The following is a 17705-nucleotide window of genomic DNA, read 5'->3' as shown; positions in this document are numbered from 1 at the left end:
CACCAATTTACTCACTCGACTGTCGTGACCGTCATGAAGGATAAAGATGGTACGTCATCTGCTCCTATGAAAGCGACAGTGAAAACCAAGCAGCGTCTTTTAGACCACAATCAATATCCCAGAGAGCTTTATGCCAATTTAGGGGAAGGTAAATATTCTATTCCACAATATAATACTATAAAAAAAATGATCCTCCTTCCAATAAGCCACAGAATAAAAGTAAGGATTAATTTAACTTCATGTGTTCTGTGTAGAGCCTGAGCTATAATTTAAGCTCCACTTTACATCACAGTCTAGGAATGGAACATGTACTTAACCCCAGGACCACCTGTAAAAGTGTACTATAATAAATACTGTAGTTATGTTTAGATTTTTTTAAAAGCCAACCTTGGATGCTTTCCCCCACGTTTCTGACCTCTAAATGTATTTAAAATGTTGCATTCTGGTGTTAAACCAATGCCCAAGTTTCAGAGAATGAACTCTCCGCATTTGGAAGTGAGTCAGAAGTTTGGGATGACTCCAATGTGAGCAGGATTTCCTTATATGGGCGCTCTGCTTCTCTGTTTACAGTGTTAGCGATGGCTCCCAGGGAATGCGTCATTCCGGGCAAGCGTCAGGCAGAAGTGGTTGGAGTTACTTGGTCCTGTGGAGGAGTCAGAAGAGCAAGCAGTAAGTAAGTATTTATTTTTAATCCTAACCGAGTTTATTTTGTGGAGGACATGGAACAAAAGCGGTTGTGAGTGTAGCATTATAGAGTGTGCATACAGGTAGCAGGGTTGCTATTAGCCTTTTCCCACCACAATCGGTGGTGGACAGTGTGTAAAAACGTTCCAAAACCAATACTCATCCCCAAGACCTTTGGTCTGATGGGGCACAACTTTTTGTAAGACACCTCAACCACGGTGATGGAACTGTCCGCATACGTATCCCCTGATTCTGCTTCCTCTATGGAAGGCGTGTCATTGGGATCGAGGAGGGCCTCAAAGTCGGGCCTCAACGTCCACAGTGGAGGTCAGCACTCCCCGTCTCCACTGTAAAAAGTGTGCTTCCGCTTTGAGGTGTTGGCCGGTTTGCCAGAACCTCTTCAAGGTCCACGGTTGACCCAAAGTCCAAGCCCAAGGTCTGACTCCATGGCCTCACCTAACTCCTCCCACACCTGAGCTTTTGCCTAGACCACCGCCGCTTAAGCTGACTGTTCGAGTCCCACAAGCCATCCATCTTCACCCGTGTGACCAGAACATGCGGATGCAGGTCTGATGATACGACCACAAAGTCCATTATAGACCTAGTGCACTTATGGACCCCCCCCCCATGTTGGAACACTAGATTAGTTATGGTCAAACTGTGGTTCGCACACAAGTCGAGTAACACGGGTTCAGATGGGGAAGGTCGTTCCTCCAATCACGCCCCCTCCAGGTCACACTGTCATTGCCCACATTGGGCGATGAGGTCTCCCACTAGAATGGGGTGCTCTCATCACCCCATTGATGGGACCCCAAGAAGGGCGGGTATCCTTTGGACCCTTTTAAATCGGTTCAAGTCTATCATTGGAATTATATTTTCGTGTACAATTTAATGAATTAATCTTTTAAGTTTTAATGAGTTGAGAATTAATCTACATTTTTGTTGTTGCTCCATTGACTAAATATGTATCTGTAATAACTGTAATAAATTATAATCTGAGTATGAATAATATATTTAAGCTTTTATCAAACATGTTTTGGTCTCTTTGGGGAAATCCACTCAAGGACTTTACAGGCCAAAATAACAAGATGGGGGGGTCGTGATGATGGAGTATGATAAAAATGATAGACATATGGAGAGTTTGTACAAAAACCCCAATTATGTATCTTTATTAACATCAAGGTTTTTTTTTTTTCTCAACAGGATCTTTTTGAAACTCCAGTTCTTTATCAACAAATAGAAAACAGACGTGTGCGTACAACAGGTGGAACCCCTACAGCACGAAGCATTCACAAGATCAACATGAACAGGTAATGTACCCCCCCTGTACACCCCCCCCGTCGTCCCCCACCTGCCTCCTCCTTGCCTCAACTTGTGTGATGGGGGGGTGTCGCGTGTGCTTGCGTCGGGAGGAGGCGGGGCGTCGGTGGCGATGAGGCGATATCGGGGGGGCGGGCTTTGTGCTGCGTTTCCTCCCGTGTCGACGATGGCGGGACAGTAGATACGTTGTCATGACTACGCTGGACGACGGCGTCATCATGGGAACAATATAGAGAAGCCGCGTATACATCTATGTGTCATTGTACATATATATATAATCAATCATATATATATGTATATATATATTTATACTTCTATTTCTGTAGAAAATAACATCAGGTGTCAAGTCCAAAAGGGGCGGAGTCTCTGGGCTGGCTCGCTCTCGGCCCCCGTCGGGGGAGGAATGGTTGATTCTGTACAGGTGCCAGCAGTGGTCGCCCCCCCCCGGGGTGGGGGGGCGCTGCCAGCTGATGGCTGATGGACGGGGCTGCTTTGAAAGATATTCAGAGATGAGGGCGGGGTACAAAAGTATAGTCCCCCCCCCTCCCTTCGCCGCCGTGGAGCATGAAAGGCCTCGATGCCGTCGCTGAACACAAACAGTGGTGTGCTTTGCTCTTCCTGTACACGCTCGCCGCTAGCTAACTGCTAGCTTTGTGCTCTCAAGGTACTCAAAGTCTTCAAGGGAATATTTGAGTGAAAAAAGGCAGTTTTTCAACTTTTTTTCTTGTTTTTTTTTGCTTTTTAAACTAAATCCCGAGTGTTTCGGACTACAACGCAAACCGGGAGATTAGAATCTACGATCATGTCGGAAAACGACACATCCGCTGTGCTCGATACCCAAAGGAAAGATGGAGATGATGCCAACAATAATCATTAAAAAAAAAAGAATAAAACAATTCAAAGAAAAGACAGCAGGCCCTCAGCAGTTGTGGGGGGGGGGGGCACGTTAAGACACAAGTCGTGTTAAAAAGATGTTTGAAAAGCAACAAAAGTACGCTAAAGGATGACATTAAAAAAAACGGTTCTATGGACTGTCGACTGTACAAGTCCGCTCGGCAGCGCTTTGAAGAAAAAAAAAAAAAATATCTGTGTGATATTAGCTCCAAACCGGGGGGGTCCACTGGGCCCTGCAAGCAGCCCCCCCTCCCCTCCTCTTAGGGGGTGTGGTGCTTTCAGATTTAGTTTCAAGGGTAAAAGGGTGGGTGGCTGAGATGGGACGCTTGGCACGCTCCTGAGAGGGTCCCACCGAGCGGGCGGCTGGCGGTGCCTGCGGTTACGTTGCATAGTGGTCGAAGCTCCCCAGGTACTCCAGAGCCGCCCGGTAGCACAGCTGGTACTGGTCCTGGGGGGGACACACGGGGAGAGGGGGGGCATGTTCACATTCTTTTTACGCTTTTTTTTCCTCAGCAAAGCAGGCAATAAAATCATTAAAAATGCATTTACATAAACGACGACTAGTCATGAACTGGTTGCTCCTGGCACGTAGTTGGGTGCCTCAAGCTGGGTGAGGGTGCTTGGATGTGGGGTTTTTATTCCGGTAGACAAGGAATAATATTGGGATGAGGTTGGAATCTGGGTGGGATTAGATAAGTCTTGACTTCTTCCCATTCCCTTTCAAACATGTGTATGTTTATATGTATGTATATTTTTATTTGTGTTGATTTATGTTTGGTTTGTTGTGCTTTGGATGATGTTCGAAAAAAAAATTAAAAAAAAAAACAATTTAATAACCAAAATGGCGACAAGCAACACTGCCGGGTTGAACACGCCATTTCAGCCAAGATGGATGATAGCGATTGAATCGGATATTTTGATATTTTAGCTGACAAATTATGAGCCGGGTTTCAAGCTACAACCCTTTTAATAAACGGAACATCAAACCTGAAAAAAAAACCCTGGTGGCTATAAGGGTAAGAAAGGTTGAAATATGTTTTTCAGACGTTGAACAATATTAGAATACATGAATAATAAAGTGGCTGTAGTACCATTACTGGTGTGTTCACTGACGCATGGAAATATTGAGTTGGAGGCGAAGTCTTTTACAGAATTAATTTATCCATAAACGACACACCGACTATTTGTTTCAGATTTAATTTCTGTCAACATCTTTGTTTTGTTTTTGTCCGCTAACGGCTAATCGGCTAATCGGCTAATCACCAAGTAGCTAAGCAACGATAAGAAAAAAACGACAAGTGGCCACCATCAACTCGCCTCGAAAGCCCGGCACTCCCTGCAGTTGAGTAATTCCTTACCTCGGTCTGCACCATGGCGGGCCGCTGGGTGCGGAGCGTCTTGACCGTCTGGAAGAGGTCGACCACGCCCTCGTACCGCATCCTCTCCAGCACGATGCTGAGCGTGATGAAGACTCCGGTCCGACCCACACCGGCACTGACGGGCGCACACAAAGAAGCGTTCAAGATCCCCCAACGCCAACATCTCCATGGAGGTGCGTGTTGGCTCCGCCCACCTACCTGCAGTGTACAGTGATTGGTCCGTCCTGTCCAAACTGCTCCTTGGTTTTGTGCACCTGTCCGATGAAGTCGATGAAGCCCTCACCGGTTTTGGGCACTCCCTGCTCGGGCCAGTCTGTGAACTGGAATTGGCGGATGGTTCTGGACTGGCCGTCCTGGAGGGGAGGGGGGAAGGGGGGTACAAGATGAAGGAAATGAAGTCACCGGCGCCAAGCACCGCACGCCATTCGGCCTCATGAGACTCACCCTGGCGTCCGTGACCTTGAACTCTCTCAGGATGTACTGAGGCATGTTGTACTCCGCCATGGGGTCCACCACAAAGTACTGGTACCTGGCCGAGCGCTCAGCCGGCCAGTACTGGTGACACTTCTCCTGGAGGACCACAACAACACCTTGCTTTAGTGCCCATGGAGTCGACATTATTTATATATTTTATTTATTATTATTATTATTATTTATTATATTATTATTTATATTATATTTATTATATTATTTATATTATATTTTATTATATTATATATATTATTATATTTATTATATTTTTATTTATATTATATTTATTATTATTATATATATATTTATTATTTATTATATTATTATATATTATATATATATATAAAATTATATATATATAATAATTATTGTATTATTATTATATATTATTTTATTATATATTTTTATTTTTTTATATATTTTTATTTATTATATTATAATGTAAAATATATACTTTATATATATATTATTATTCATTCATTCATTCATTTTCTACCGCTTTTTCCTCACGAGGGTCGCGGGGGGTGCTGGAGCCTATCCCAGCTGTCTTCGGGCGAGAGGCGGGGCACACCCTGGACTGGTGGCCAGCCAATCACAGGGCACATATAGACAAACAACCATTCACACTCACATTCATACCTATGGACAATTTGGAGTGGCTAATTAACCTAGCATGTTTTTGGAATGTGGGAGGAAACCGGAGTACCCGGAGAAAACCCACGCATGCACGGGGAGAACATGCAAACTCCACACAGAGATGGCCGAGGGTGGAATTGAACCCTGGTCTCCTAGCTGTGAGGTCTGCGCGCTAACCACTAGATCGCCGCGCCGCACTATATTATTATTATATTATTATAGTTATACAATATATATATTTTTATATTCTATTATTTTTTCATATTCTACATTTAAGTATTACTGCGTGGCTGTAGACAACCCCCTGACAGCTCTCCATCCATCAACTTATTTGATGTTTTTGTTTGCGTCTTACCCGTCCCATCTCTCTTAGCTTGGTGAGCATGACCACGATGGTGGAGTTGTGCTCCCACAACATTCTCCAGAAGTCCTCGGTGGTCTCGGCCAGAGGGCCCTGCGTTGCCAGGTAGGCCTTCTGCTGTCTGCACACAGATATGAATCATATGAACATGTGAGAAGAAGCGGTAGAAAATGAATGAACGTAATCAACGTTAGCCGTTCATTCCAAGCACGTGTTGAACTTCCTCATAAACGAGGTCCTCAGGTACGGCCTTCCGTTGGTACAAATGTACTAGGATGTACTAGGAACGTACTAGGAACGGAACATGTACTTCACCTCGGGTGTCTTCTAATGAATTGGTGGAAATACTGTAGTTTACGGTATGTTTACATGCATTTAAAGTGGGCCTAATATACTTTTTTCCCACTTCTCTGACCTATAAATGTGGTTAGAATGTTGTATTCTGGTGTTAAACCCCCCCACGGGTTCAGGTCATGAGGTTTGTGAGTCCTGAAAGAACTTTGGGATGGCTCAAAACGCTTGGTTTGAGAGTTTTTCCTCACACTGGCTGACTGTGACATCACAGTGCGCCTGGTGGGAAGTCACCTTATATGGGCATGCCCAGGTACAATCCAATCCACTTTATTTATATAGCACATTTTATAAACAGAGTTTCCAAAGTGCTGCACAGACGAGTAAAAATAAAAAGTAATAATCCAAAACTAAAAGAGCATTTAAGAAATAAAATAATAAAATAGATATTAAAATATTAAAAACAAGAAACAAAGCAATAAAAGTATAAAAAATAGAACCAATTACAATAAAAACAAAGAACTAAAAGACACAGGACCATACGACTCACTCTGAGTTAAAAGCCAGAGAATAAAAGTGGCTTTTAAGACGAGACTTAAAGCTTTCGATATTGGGGGGGCAGAGAGTTCCATAGTTTGGGGCCGACCACAGAAAAGGCTCGGTCCCCCCTGGTCTTAAGTCTCGTCTTGGGCACCACAAGTTGGAGCTGGCCCTCGGACCTCAGTGACCGAGCTGGAGAGTAAACTTGGATGAGGTCCGAGATGTATTTGGGGGGCCAGCCCATTCAATGCCTTAAAAACAAACAATAAAATCTTAAAATCAAGCTGTACAAGCTGAGTGTGACCAATCACAGCGTAGTGGGCGGGGCCGTGGGTGGAATCATTTAAAACACCAGAATAGGTGCGGATTCTGGAAGCTCTAGAAAGCTTTCTGTGCGGGTTATTGTGTGTAGCTGCTCTATCGGAGTCCAAAGGGCTGATAATGAGCATAATTAATATTTCCCATATAAATCCTTGTCATTCTTTCCGTCTACTTTCTGCTGTAAAACATGAATTTCCATCCGAATGAGTTTGTATTCCAAACAGTGAAATATGTCTCCTGTCATGATATAGAACCCCCCCCCCCCCCCCCCCCAACGCAAATAATGGTTCCACACCTTTGACACTGACAGAATATATTTATGGATGTAATTGAAGTGTAATTTCCCATTCATCAATGTAACGCAAGCGAAGCCATGATGGAAACTCCTTGGGAGAGGTAATAATAAGCTCCGGCAGCAGTCTGTCAAGCTAATGCGTCGCTGGCACGAGCTCAAGACCAAATGATGGCCGTCGTTGACATTTCCCGCCCATCCATCCCGACGACGGCGCAGTTGGAAACGAGCTGATCAAGCGTCGACGCTTGATGCGGCGACGCTGCGTGACCGCGCCGCGCAGTCGCCTGCTCGGCCGATGGGTGGCGGCAGCGCTCCAGTCCAAGATGGGAGCCTGCTGTTGCGGCAGCACACGGGTGGAGACGCGGCGCGCATGCGTGCACGGATGCGTGCACGGGGACGCGTGCACGGACGGACGCGTGTTGGGGTCTTGCACGTAGACGTGCGCGGCTCGACGCGGGCAGGGCAGCTAATAAAGGCGCTGCAGGCAAAGCAGTAATGTGGAACCTGGAGATTAGAACCTGCTGAGGGCCACAAATTAAAAAAACAACACACGAGGAGAAGAGACCTCGTTCAGGCAACAACATGGAGGACGAGGAGGAGGAGGTGAAAAGTGTGTGTACCGGAGCAAAGGATGGATGAGAATAAATGAGGAGGAGGAGGAGAGGATGGAAGGCAAGGAGACAAATGAGGAGATAAATAACGTGGGAAGGAGAGCAAAAGAGCCAAGGAAGATAGGGAGGCGAGGAGGAGGAGGATGATGAAGAGGAGAGGACGAAAGGAAGAAAAGGGGGGGGGGCGATGGAGGGATAAAGAGAGGCTGCAAGGAAGGAGGACAGGCCGAGGAAAGAAAGGGCGGGAGGAAAGGAGTGGAGAAGATGAAGGAGGCGGAGATGGCAGAGAGGAGGGGAGGAGGTCAACAAAGGGAGAAGGGACGAGAGAAGGAGATGAGGAGAATACAGCAAAGAAGGAAGAGGAGGAGAAAAAAGGAGGCGAGAAAAGATGAGAAAGAAGAAGAGGAGGAATGAAAGATGAAGAAATATTCCATCAGCTTGCTAGCTTAGCATGACGTTGAGGAGGAAGGGCATTGAGGAAGAGGAGGGGGAGGAGGAGGAGGAGGAGGAGGAGGAGGAGGGAGGATGATCTCCTGGAGCAATTATGTTATTTACACAGCAGGGCTGAAAGGGGGCGTCGGCCTCATTAAAACCAGGATCTGGGAGGGCGAGCCAGACCCCCTTTGGGACTTGATGCCATTTGCGGGTCTGTCTAGACTGGTACGTACTCAGACCCCCGGGTGGGGGGGGGGATGGGGGGGCTCACCTGTAGCCGTCGATGCAGCTGGCGTTGATGTAGTCGGAGCCCTCCACGCCGCGGATGGGCTGCAGGCAGACGCGGGTGGACTCGAAAGGCATGATGTTGACCAGGCGGTTCTTGAACTTGTTGCACGGCAAGTTGGCACTGATGAAGCGAGACGTGTGGGCCTTGGAGTTGGCCAGGCGCTGTGGAACAAGGACGAAACGCGATTGGGAATGATGGGCAATATTCCCGTTCCCCTTTAAAGTGAAGGTTAAGGACAACGCATCCATGGATAGTCTCTATGTGGTCACGTTCAGTGTTACCATGGCAACACATGTAATTCAGCCTCCAGGCCACACCCCTGCATACTGTATTACGTAACGTAGCATGTAAGCACTACCGTCGTGACTTAAATATTTCATATTCCATAACACTATGATTTTAAGGTGGTGCACAATAACACAAACGAAACATTTAAAAGAAATATGCTAGTTTGGTGCTAATTTAATATTGAAATTGAGATGAGCATTAGCGATTTTACATGGCGACGTCAACATGCAGCTGGTGTTCTATAACAGGGGTCTCAAACACGCGGCCCGCGGGCCAAATGTGGCCCGCAGGACACTAGTTTGAGGCCCCCGCCTTAATATGAAAGTTTAAAGTTTGATATGGATGCTGCATGGTATCATGTACCCAGAACAAAATTATTACGTTTGATTCATGTTCATGTTAAAGGTTAAATAACTGTTAATAGTTATCCTCCCTATCCGTGTGGAAGTGGTAAGTTTTTGGCTATTTAAATTTAAAGGAAATAACTTGAAGGCTACCGTTGAGGTCGCTAGCTGTCTAGTTTGCGAGTTAGCATGTGTCTCAAGACCCTGCAGTTGCGCAATATGTTGTAAATAAAAAAAAAAGTATAAATATGACTATAGTCGTGTTTTGTCATGTCTACAGGGCTCTAATAATGCTTTGTTCATTTTAATCTGAAAAAAATAATTTGTCTACCCAACAACTATATGTGGTTTCTTACGTTTTTATTATTTGCAGTTTTATTATTATTATTATTATTATTATTATATTTATTACTGATTGATTGATTTTCTTTATTCTTTGTTTATTTATTTTTCATCTTTTTTTGTGTAGAGAAATAAAAATTAAGATATTTGAGAACAGTGGAATGTTTTATCAGAACTTTTCTTGTCGCAAATCGGAACCAAACTGTTTTTAATAAATGCATTTTTTTTTTTTGGAAAACCCGATGCGGCCCAGTCTCACCCAGACCCTAGCTCCAGTGGCCCCCAAGTAAATTGAGTTTGAGACCCCTGTTCTATAAGGAAGCCTCCCGACCAGCAGGTGGCGCTAGCCTGCACACTAAAAAGGTAATTACCCCTCACGGGGCGTTCGGGCGTTTGGGCGTAACCTTTGTGTGTTTTAATCAGCGTAGATAAATTCCAATGGCCATCAATGGATGCCTTTGTACCGTCAACAAAGAGCTAGCGTGAGAAGAAGGTTGGCACTTGTTAGACAGCAGATGGACGAGCAGGAATGTGTTTGCACGGTCCAACTATGCCAGGCGTGTGTGTGTGTGTGTGTGTGTGTGTTTGTGTAGTCAGGTTGCATGGACACACACACACACACACACACACACACACACACACACACTCATTCTCAGCATCACTTCCAACACAATGCTTCATGTGTTGTGTTTCTATGCAAAGCCTGAACCCGTGACAACGATCCACCATCACATGACGTCCCATTATAGCCCCGCCCACCCCTCCACACCGTTCAACGCATCTCTCCCTCACCTTGAACTCCAGCTCCATGGCGGTGACCGTCTCGCCGGGCGGCGGCTGCGTCAGTTTCTGGATGTGAGCGTAGAGGTTGCGGGCCGGCACCTCGGTGTTCCCGCAGGTGGCCGCCTCCAGCAGGGCCTCGTGGATGAAGATGTACTGGTCCTCCGTCTGCACCATGTAGTTGCGCTGGGCCCGCATGCACGTCACGTGGCCGTAGATGTCCACCGACTTCTCGTGCTTCATGCGCTCCAGCATGGCGTCGATGACGATGAAGCAGCCCGTCCTGCCCACGCCGGCGCTGCTCGGAGGATGCAAATATTAATATCGTTTAGTTTGCGTAATTCTTCTTTCATCGTCTTTCTGTCTAGCAGAAGTATTGGGACAGTGAGGCTTTATTTTTAGTGGGGATTTGAGTTTGACATCAAAAGATGAATATGACATAAGAGGGCAATATTTCAGCCCTTATTGCCACATGAAGCCAAAAGTACTGGAACATGTGACTGACAGGCATGCCCAGAAATGGGTATGACAGTTTAGACCAGGGGTCGGCAACCTTTACTATGAAAAGAGCCATTTCACCCACTTGCCCACTAAAGAAAAATAGCCTGGAGCCGCAAAACGTTGTATGTTTAAAACAACATTGGAGGGGAAAAAAAAGACGAGTTGGAGTACTCTTGCTAGTACTGGAGATAAACTTTTGTTTTTAAATGAGCTCTAATTTATTTTTTAGAATCGTCAAATAACTCATTAATAATAATTAATAACTCAAATAACTCAAAGTATTACTCATTTCCCTTCATGTTAACCTGTCAGAGAGAACTGGATAGCATCCTGTCTGCTCATTCAGTCACCAGTCAGAACTCAGTCAGGATGCATTCATGGTCTCACACAAAGTTGGATTTTTGTAAACTCATAACAAAGACGTGCATTTTCACCACACGGGTGCTAAAAAATATTAAAGCATTGCAAAGGGAGCCGCAACAAAGAGGCTGGAGAGCCACATGCGGCTCTGGAGCCGCGGGTTGCTGACCCCTGGTTTAGACCAACCATAGACCAAACCATTTACAGGTGAAAACAATTAGCGAGACAGTGAGATGTCTGTGGACAATTTGGAATGGCTAATGAAGCTAGCATGTTTTTGGAATGGGGGTGGAAACCGGAGTCCAGAATCCAAGGATTTGCACCATTTTTTTTTTTTTTTTTTACAAAATTAATAAGTAAAAAAATCGTAAAAAAAGTGGAACCAGGAAGTGGCCCCCAAAGGTCCAACAGTACAAATGCCTCCAGACTACATTTGTTGTACTTTTCTGTCAATATCTTAAAATTTTTTTTTTTTTAATTTTTTAATAAAATTTTTTTTCAATTAAAAAAAAAAAAAAAAAAAAAATTATTATTTTTTTAAATTTAATTTAATTGTTTTTATCTGACGCTAGCCAGCTGGCGTGTCGTTTATTGACTCCCACCTGCAATGGACCACCATGGGGCCAGCATCCGGAGGATTGCAGGCCTTGACGCGCCTCAGGAAGGCCAGGATGGGGGTGGGATACTCAGGCACGCCGTGGTCGGGCCAGGCCATGAACTGGAACTGCCGCATCTCCCTCTTCTCGCTGGAGCCGTTCTGGAAGAGATTTTCCCGTGGTGTCACTGGTGGTGTAATTGTTTGAAAGCGAGACCGATGGCGCCGGGCTAAAATATTCCAACAGTTAAAGGTCAGAGTGTTTTGATGACACTCGAGCCGCCGTCATTTGAAAAGCAGCAGCCATTTAATTGTCAGACATTGTGGCTATTCCGAGCAAAAGGTCTTGATTGGAGTCACGGCCGTCATAATGTGCTCCACTTTCACCGTGAAGCTGTAGGTGGAGATAAGGGGGGCAATTCTGGAATGAAAACCTCGGTGTAGTTTCTCAGGGAAAACTCTCCAGCCTTGGATTGGATTTAATTAGCAAAGTTAATAGCCTTTGGAAGCCAGGAATGAAAGGGACATCGTCCCTGCACTAAATACACAATCCTACAAACAAAAACTGGGAAAACTCTTGGAAGAATCCAGGGAATTAAGAACGGGAGAAACTCCTGAAGCATCCAACAGCCAAAGTAGGGGTGACATGTTTGGGTTTTTTATATTATTAATTATAAGTAATGATAATTATTTGTTATAATTATTATAATAATTATATAGTATAATAAAATATAAATGTAATACATAAAAATATAAAACTATAATATTATAAAAAAGTAGGGGTGACATGTTTGGGTTTTTAATATAATTATAAGTAATTATAATTATTTTTATAATTATTATATAATATAATAAAATATAAATATAATATTTAAAATATAAAACTATTAAAACTATTAAAATGTAGGGGTGATATGTTTGTTTTTTAATATTATTAATCATAAGTAATTATAATTATTATAATAATTATATAATATAAAATATAAATATAATAATAAAAATATAAAACTATAATAATAAAATATAAATATAATATTTAAAATATAAAACTAATATTAAAAAGTAGGGTGATATGTTTGTTTTTTAATATTATTAATCATAAGTAATTATAATTATTATAATAATTATATAATATAAAATATAAATATAATTCTAAACATATAAAACTATAATATTATAAAAAAGTAGGGGTGACATGTTTGGGTTTTTTCATATCAATTATAAGTAATTATAATTATTTTTTATAATTATAATAATTATACAATATAATAAAATATAAATGTAATATATAAAAATATAAAACTATAATATAATTAATAATTCTTAATTAATAATTAATATAATATAATAATAATATAATATATAATAATACAATATGATATATAATATAATTAATAATTGTAATATTTTAATATTACCTAACAAGTAAAAAAAATGAATTTGTGGAGTAAAAGATTCCAGTGAATAAGGACGCTTGAAAGGTTGAGTGCGGTACCTTGTAGAGCGCAAACGTGCGCACGCTGTAAGTGGCCAACTCCACCGTGTCCAGCATGGTGACCTGGATCATCCCGTAGGTCTCGGTCCCCCTCACCGGCCAGTACTGGTCACACTTCACCTGGCGGGTCGACACAAAGAGTAGGCCAGCTGTCAGAGTCCAGGACAGCTAGCAGGAAGCACGGCGCTGATTAACCAGGAGGGCGCGTCGGAAGGGTCGGAGTCGGGTCTCATTAAAAGATGACGACTCTCTCACGGACGCGGCGGCCATGGCGGCCACGTGAAGCACAAAGAATGAAACCGAGCGATGAAAGGTTGGAACTCGGGGCTGGAAATGCTTGCTGCGGCACCGGTCACAGCATTAGGTACACGCGCACTAATTGACTAATAAATGCATGACAACGTAATCTATGACCAATTTTTCTTCTGCATCTTCATTTAAAAAACGACTCCTCAAAAGTCCAACAAAACTTGAGGGGGGGGCGGGGGGGGGGGCGTAACATGCCAACAGGCAAACCAGCCATTTGCACACAAACAACAAAAATGATGCAATTATCAAACAATGACAAAGCTATTTTTTTTTGTGTGTGCATGGGGGCTTCTGGACCAATGAGGAGGAGAATGAGAAGAAAGAAGACGAAGAAGAAGCAGGACCAATGAGGAGGAGATGGAGAAGCAAGAATAATAAGAAGAAGCAGGACCAAGGAGGAGGAGATGGAGAAGAAAGAATAAGAAGCAGGACCAATGAGGAGGAGATGGAGAAGCAAGAATAATAAGAAGAAGCAGGACCAAGGAGGAGGAGATGGAGAAGAAAGAATAAGAAGCAGGACCAATGAGGAGGAGATGGAGAAGAAAGAATAATAAGAAGAAGCAGGACCAATGAGGAGGAGATGGAGAAGAAAGAAGGAGAAGCAGGACCAATGAGGAGGAGATGGAGAAGAAAGAATAAGAAGGAGGACCAATGAGGAGGGGATGGAGAAGAAAGAATAATAAGAAGAAGCAGGACCAAGGAGGAGGAGATGGAGAAGAAAGAAGAAGAAGAAGAAGAAGCAGGACCAATGAGGAGGAGATGGAGAAGAAAGACTAAGAAGAAGAAGCAGGACCAATGAGAATGAGATGGAGAAGAAAGAATAAGAAGGAGGACCAATGAGGAGGAAATGGAGAAGAGAGAATAAGAAGCAGGACCAAATGAGGAGGAGATGGAAAAGAAAGAATAATAAGAAGAAGCAGGACCAAGGAGGAGGAGATGGAGAAGAAAGAAGGAGAAGAAGAAGCAGGACCAATGAGGAGGAGATGGAGAAGAAAGAAGAAGAAGAAGAAGCAGGACCAATGAGGAGGAGATGGAGAAGAAAGACTAAAAATAAGAAGCAGGACCAATGAGGAGGAGATGGAGAAGAAAGAAGAAGAAGAAGAAGCAGGACCAATGAGGAGGAGATGGAGAAGAAAGAAGAAGAAGCAGGACCAATGAGGAGGAGATGGAGAAGAAAGACTAAGAAGAAGAAGCAGGACCAATGAGAATGAGATGGAGAAGAAAGAATAAGAAGGAGGACCAATGAGGAGGAAATGGAGAAGAGAGAATAAGAAGCAGGACCAAATGAGGAGGAGATGGAAAAGAAAGAATAATAAGAAGAAGCAGGACCAAGGAGGAGGAGATGGAGAAGAAAGAAGGAGAAGAAGAAGCAGGACCAATGAGGAGGAGATGGAGAAGAAAGAAGAAGAAGAAGAAGCAGGACCAATGAGGGGGAGATGGAGAAGAAAGACTAAAAATAAGAAGCAGGACCAATGAGGAGGAGATGGAGAAGAAAGAAGAAGAAGAAGAAGCAGGACCAATGAGGAGGAGATGGAGAAGAAAGAATAATAAGAAGAAGCAGGACCAATGAGGAGGAGATGGAGATGATGGATCCCATGGGAGAAAACAGCATCTTTCCGCTTTGTACCGCATCTGGCTTTCTTACCCGGGACTTCTCCTCCAGTCTGGTCATCATGACGATGGTGCTGGACCTCTGCTCCCACACCATCCTCCAGAAGTCGCTGAGCGTCTCGGGGAGGGGGCCCTGCGTGGCGATGTAGGCGTTCTGCTTCCTGTAGCCATCAATGTAGTTTCCGTTGAGGTAGTCGCTGCCGGGGACGGCTGAGACGAGAGCGGAAGACGTTCCCGAAATGAGCATTTGACGTTTGATCAACGCAATGACGTCAACGCCGCGCTCTTACCGTCGATGGAGGTGAGCACCACTCTGGAATGGTCGTAGGCGATGACGTTGGCGTAGCGGTTCTTTGGTTTGTTGACTTCCATGTTGGAGTTTTCCCAGGTGAACTGCTGGCCCGGATCGATGGACTATGAGAGGACACGTCGGACACATGAGGACTTGAAGCAGGAGCAATACGGAATGAAAGGATGTTCATTTTGTCCGAGCGCCGCACGGATAACGCATCCTCGGAAGCCCACAGGCTTCCCAAACTTCCCTTTATAGAAGCTTTAAATTGAATTATCCCGAGAAGACAGAAGTCTCATGAAGGACAAATAAGCACCAGCCCCCCCCCCCCCACTTTCATTTCTTCGGTTTTTCATCCCCCACAGCGTCATTTGTCTCCAAGATGGCGGCAGACCGCATACGTATTGATCGGCCGGGGGGATGTGCGACGGCGGCCCCTCCGTCCCCAGCCCCCGCGGCTCGATAATGTCACAGAGTCTCTTGTTATTCGATATCGATCGTGCTCACTGCAGAGCATGTTGGCTAATTCCCCCCACGCCTTGCACCCCCCCCCCTGCAGGACACCCTCAGAATTCCTCCGCTTCCTTGCCAAACTCTTATTTCATCATTTCATAAAGACGTGCATGCAAAATGAGCTTTCTGGACAATAAATATAGATATTAATAAACAGTATCATGTGACGCCGCCCAATCAGTCTGTCTTTGTCAGGTCATACTTTGGTACTTTGGTGGGTGGGGTACTTGTCTTCATTTAGGGGTACTTGTCTTCATTTAGGGGTACTTGTCTTCATTTAGTCCCATGACTTGGTGCTACACATCTTGGTAATGGTAATGGTAATGGTTTCATTTCATTTGAACATGCATCAGATTCCAATTGAATGCATCCCATAATCAGTTCCCAGTTCCACATGTCCAAAAGGAGTAGGAAGAAGCAAAGCTTAATAAATCCTACCCCTTCATCTGGTACTTTTACAATCACTAACTGTTACATTTGTTCACTTCCTGCTTTCATAATATTTTTTTTCCTATAATTTTTTTTTTTTAATTTTATTTATTTTTTTTTGTCCCGTTCTGAAGTACTCGGTGATATGAGCGTCCAATGCCATAATGTGTACCATCGTAAGTGTCAATATAGTGATATATATAGCACATCATGACTGGTTCAAGACTCTTCATCCTTGTATTTAGCAAACTTCAACTGCTTGTATTGTTTCTTGAATTGGCTCATCGTTGTGCATTGTTTGATTCCCTTACTCGATCCATTCCATAGTTTGATTCCACATACTGAAATGCTATGGCTAGCATAACGTAGTCCTAGCATAACGTGTTTCAAATGTACTTCTTCCCCGAGATCATATTTCTCCTCTCTTGTAGAGAAGTATTGGATGACATTTTTAGCTAATTGGTTATTTTTAGCCTTATGCATTATTTTAGAAGATTGTTTGAAGATGAACTATATCAGCAAGTTGAAGTATTTGTGATTTTAGAAATAAGGAGTTAGTATGTTCTCTGTAGGCGCCATTATGAATTATCCTTACTGGCCTTTTTTGCAGTACATTTAGCGAGTGAAGATTTGCTTTTATAGTTATTAGCCCATATTTCCACACAATAAGTAAGATATGGAAGAACCAGAGAGCAATAAAGAGTGTGGAGTGATTTATGATTGAGAACTTGAGAATTTTTGCTTTGTTCAATACTGAAATATTTCCGGCCACCTTATGTTCCGGAGCTCAGATCTTATTTCGTCATCTCGCACCATTTCATACCACATCAGAAAACCGCTCACATATGCAACAATCTAACCCCCCAGGGGGGCCTTTTATGCCAAATTTGCAGTGGAAACATGTCATAGCTTTTAGGCGACCACAGCGGGGGTGCTTTCAAGCTGTCTTTGTCCGCGGAGCGCCCGACCCTTGAGCTAAAAGGAAGCCAACAGCACCTGACAGCGCTCGCAAGCAGGCCGAGACCACCTCGCAAGCGGTCCCCTTCCATTTCTGTTTGGTGGTTGGTAATGTGGAACCAGGAAGGGAAAAAGCAATCGCCAACAAGGAGCTCTCAGAACGTCTAACATGGTGACATGAAATGAACGTGGTGGACACCAGACAGCATCCGTTCATCCCATGTTGTGAGGAATGGCAGCACGACATGTGACAGGTCAGTGAACACACCATCTGTCAACTACTAAGACTCTACGTCAAGTCGAACCACCTAACTTCAGCAACTTTTAACAAAACAAGACACGTTGGGAAGACAGCCACATTC

At 43.8% G+C, this 17705-nt stretch overlaps 1 protein-coding gene across 15 annotated transcripts in view; it reads right to left on the bottom strand.

The window, feature by feature from the left end:
* Positions 1-970: 970 nt before the first annotated feature.
* The window catches only part of LOC131109441 (receptor-type tyrosine-protein phosphatase F-like), a 185117-nt gene continuing 168382 nt past the window's right edge, over positions 971-17705 (bottom strand). For 5 of the 15 annotated variants that reach the window (XM_058061451.1, XM_058061450.1, XM_058061456.1 and 2 more), the window contains 11 exons: positions 15443-15566; positions 15187-15362; positions 13233-13352; positions 11745-11899; positions 10294-10579; positions 8510-8688; positions 5740-5866; positions 4722-4847; positions 4476-4630; positions 4257-4392; positions 972-3346 (listed from right to left, as the gene is read on the bottom strand). In XM_058061451.1, coding sequence (XP_057917434.1) covers positions 3278-3346; positions 4257-4392; positions 4476-4630; positions 4722-4847; positions 5740-5866; positions 8510-8688; positions 10294-10579; positions 11745-11899; positions 13233-13352; positions 15187-15362; positions 15443-15566 — 1653 coding nt within the window. In that variant the 3' untranslated portion in view covers positions 972-3277. Of the gene's footprint in view, positions 3347-4256; positions 4393-4475; positions 4631-4721; positions 4848-5739; positions 5867-8509; positions 8689-10293; positions 10580-11744; positions 11900-13232; positions 13353-15186; positions 15363-15442; positions 15567-17705 lie in introns of all 15 variants that reach the window. The other 10 variants (XM_058061446.1, XM_058061454.1, XM_058061448.1 and 7 more) reach the window with 4 other exon arrangements.

This window comes from Doryrhamphus excisus, chromosome 22, assembly GCF_030265055.1.
Source record: "Doryrhamphus excisus isolate RoL2022-K1 chromosome 22, RoL_Dexc_1.0, whole genome shotgun sequence".
Taxonomy (NCBI): domain Eukaryota; kingdom Metazoa; phylum Chordata; class Actinopteri; order Syngnathiformes; family Syngnathidae; genus Doryrhamphus; species Doryrhamphus excisus.
The sequence above is the reverse complement of the archived record's forward strand: the minus strand, read 5'-3'. Positions and strand labels throughout refer to the sequence as shown.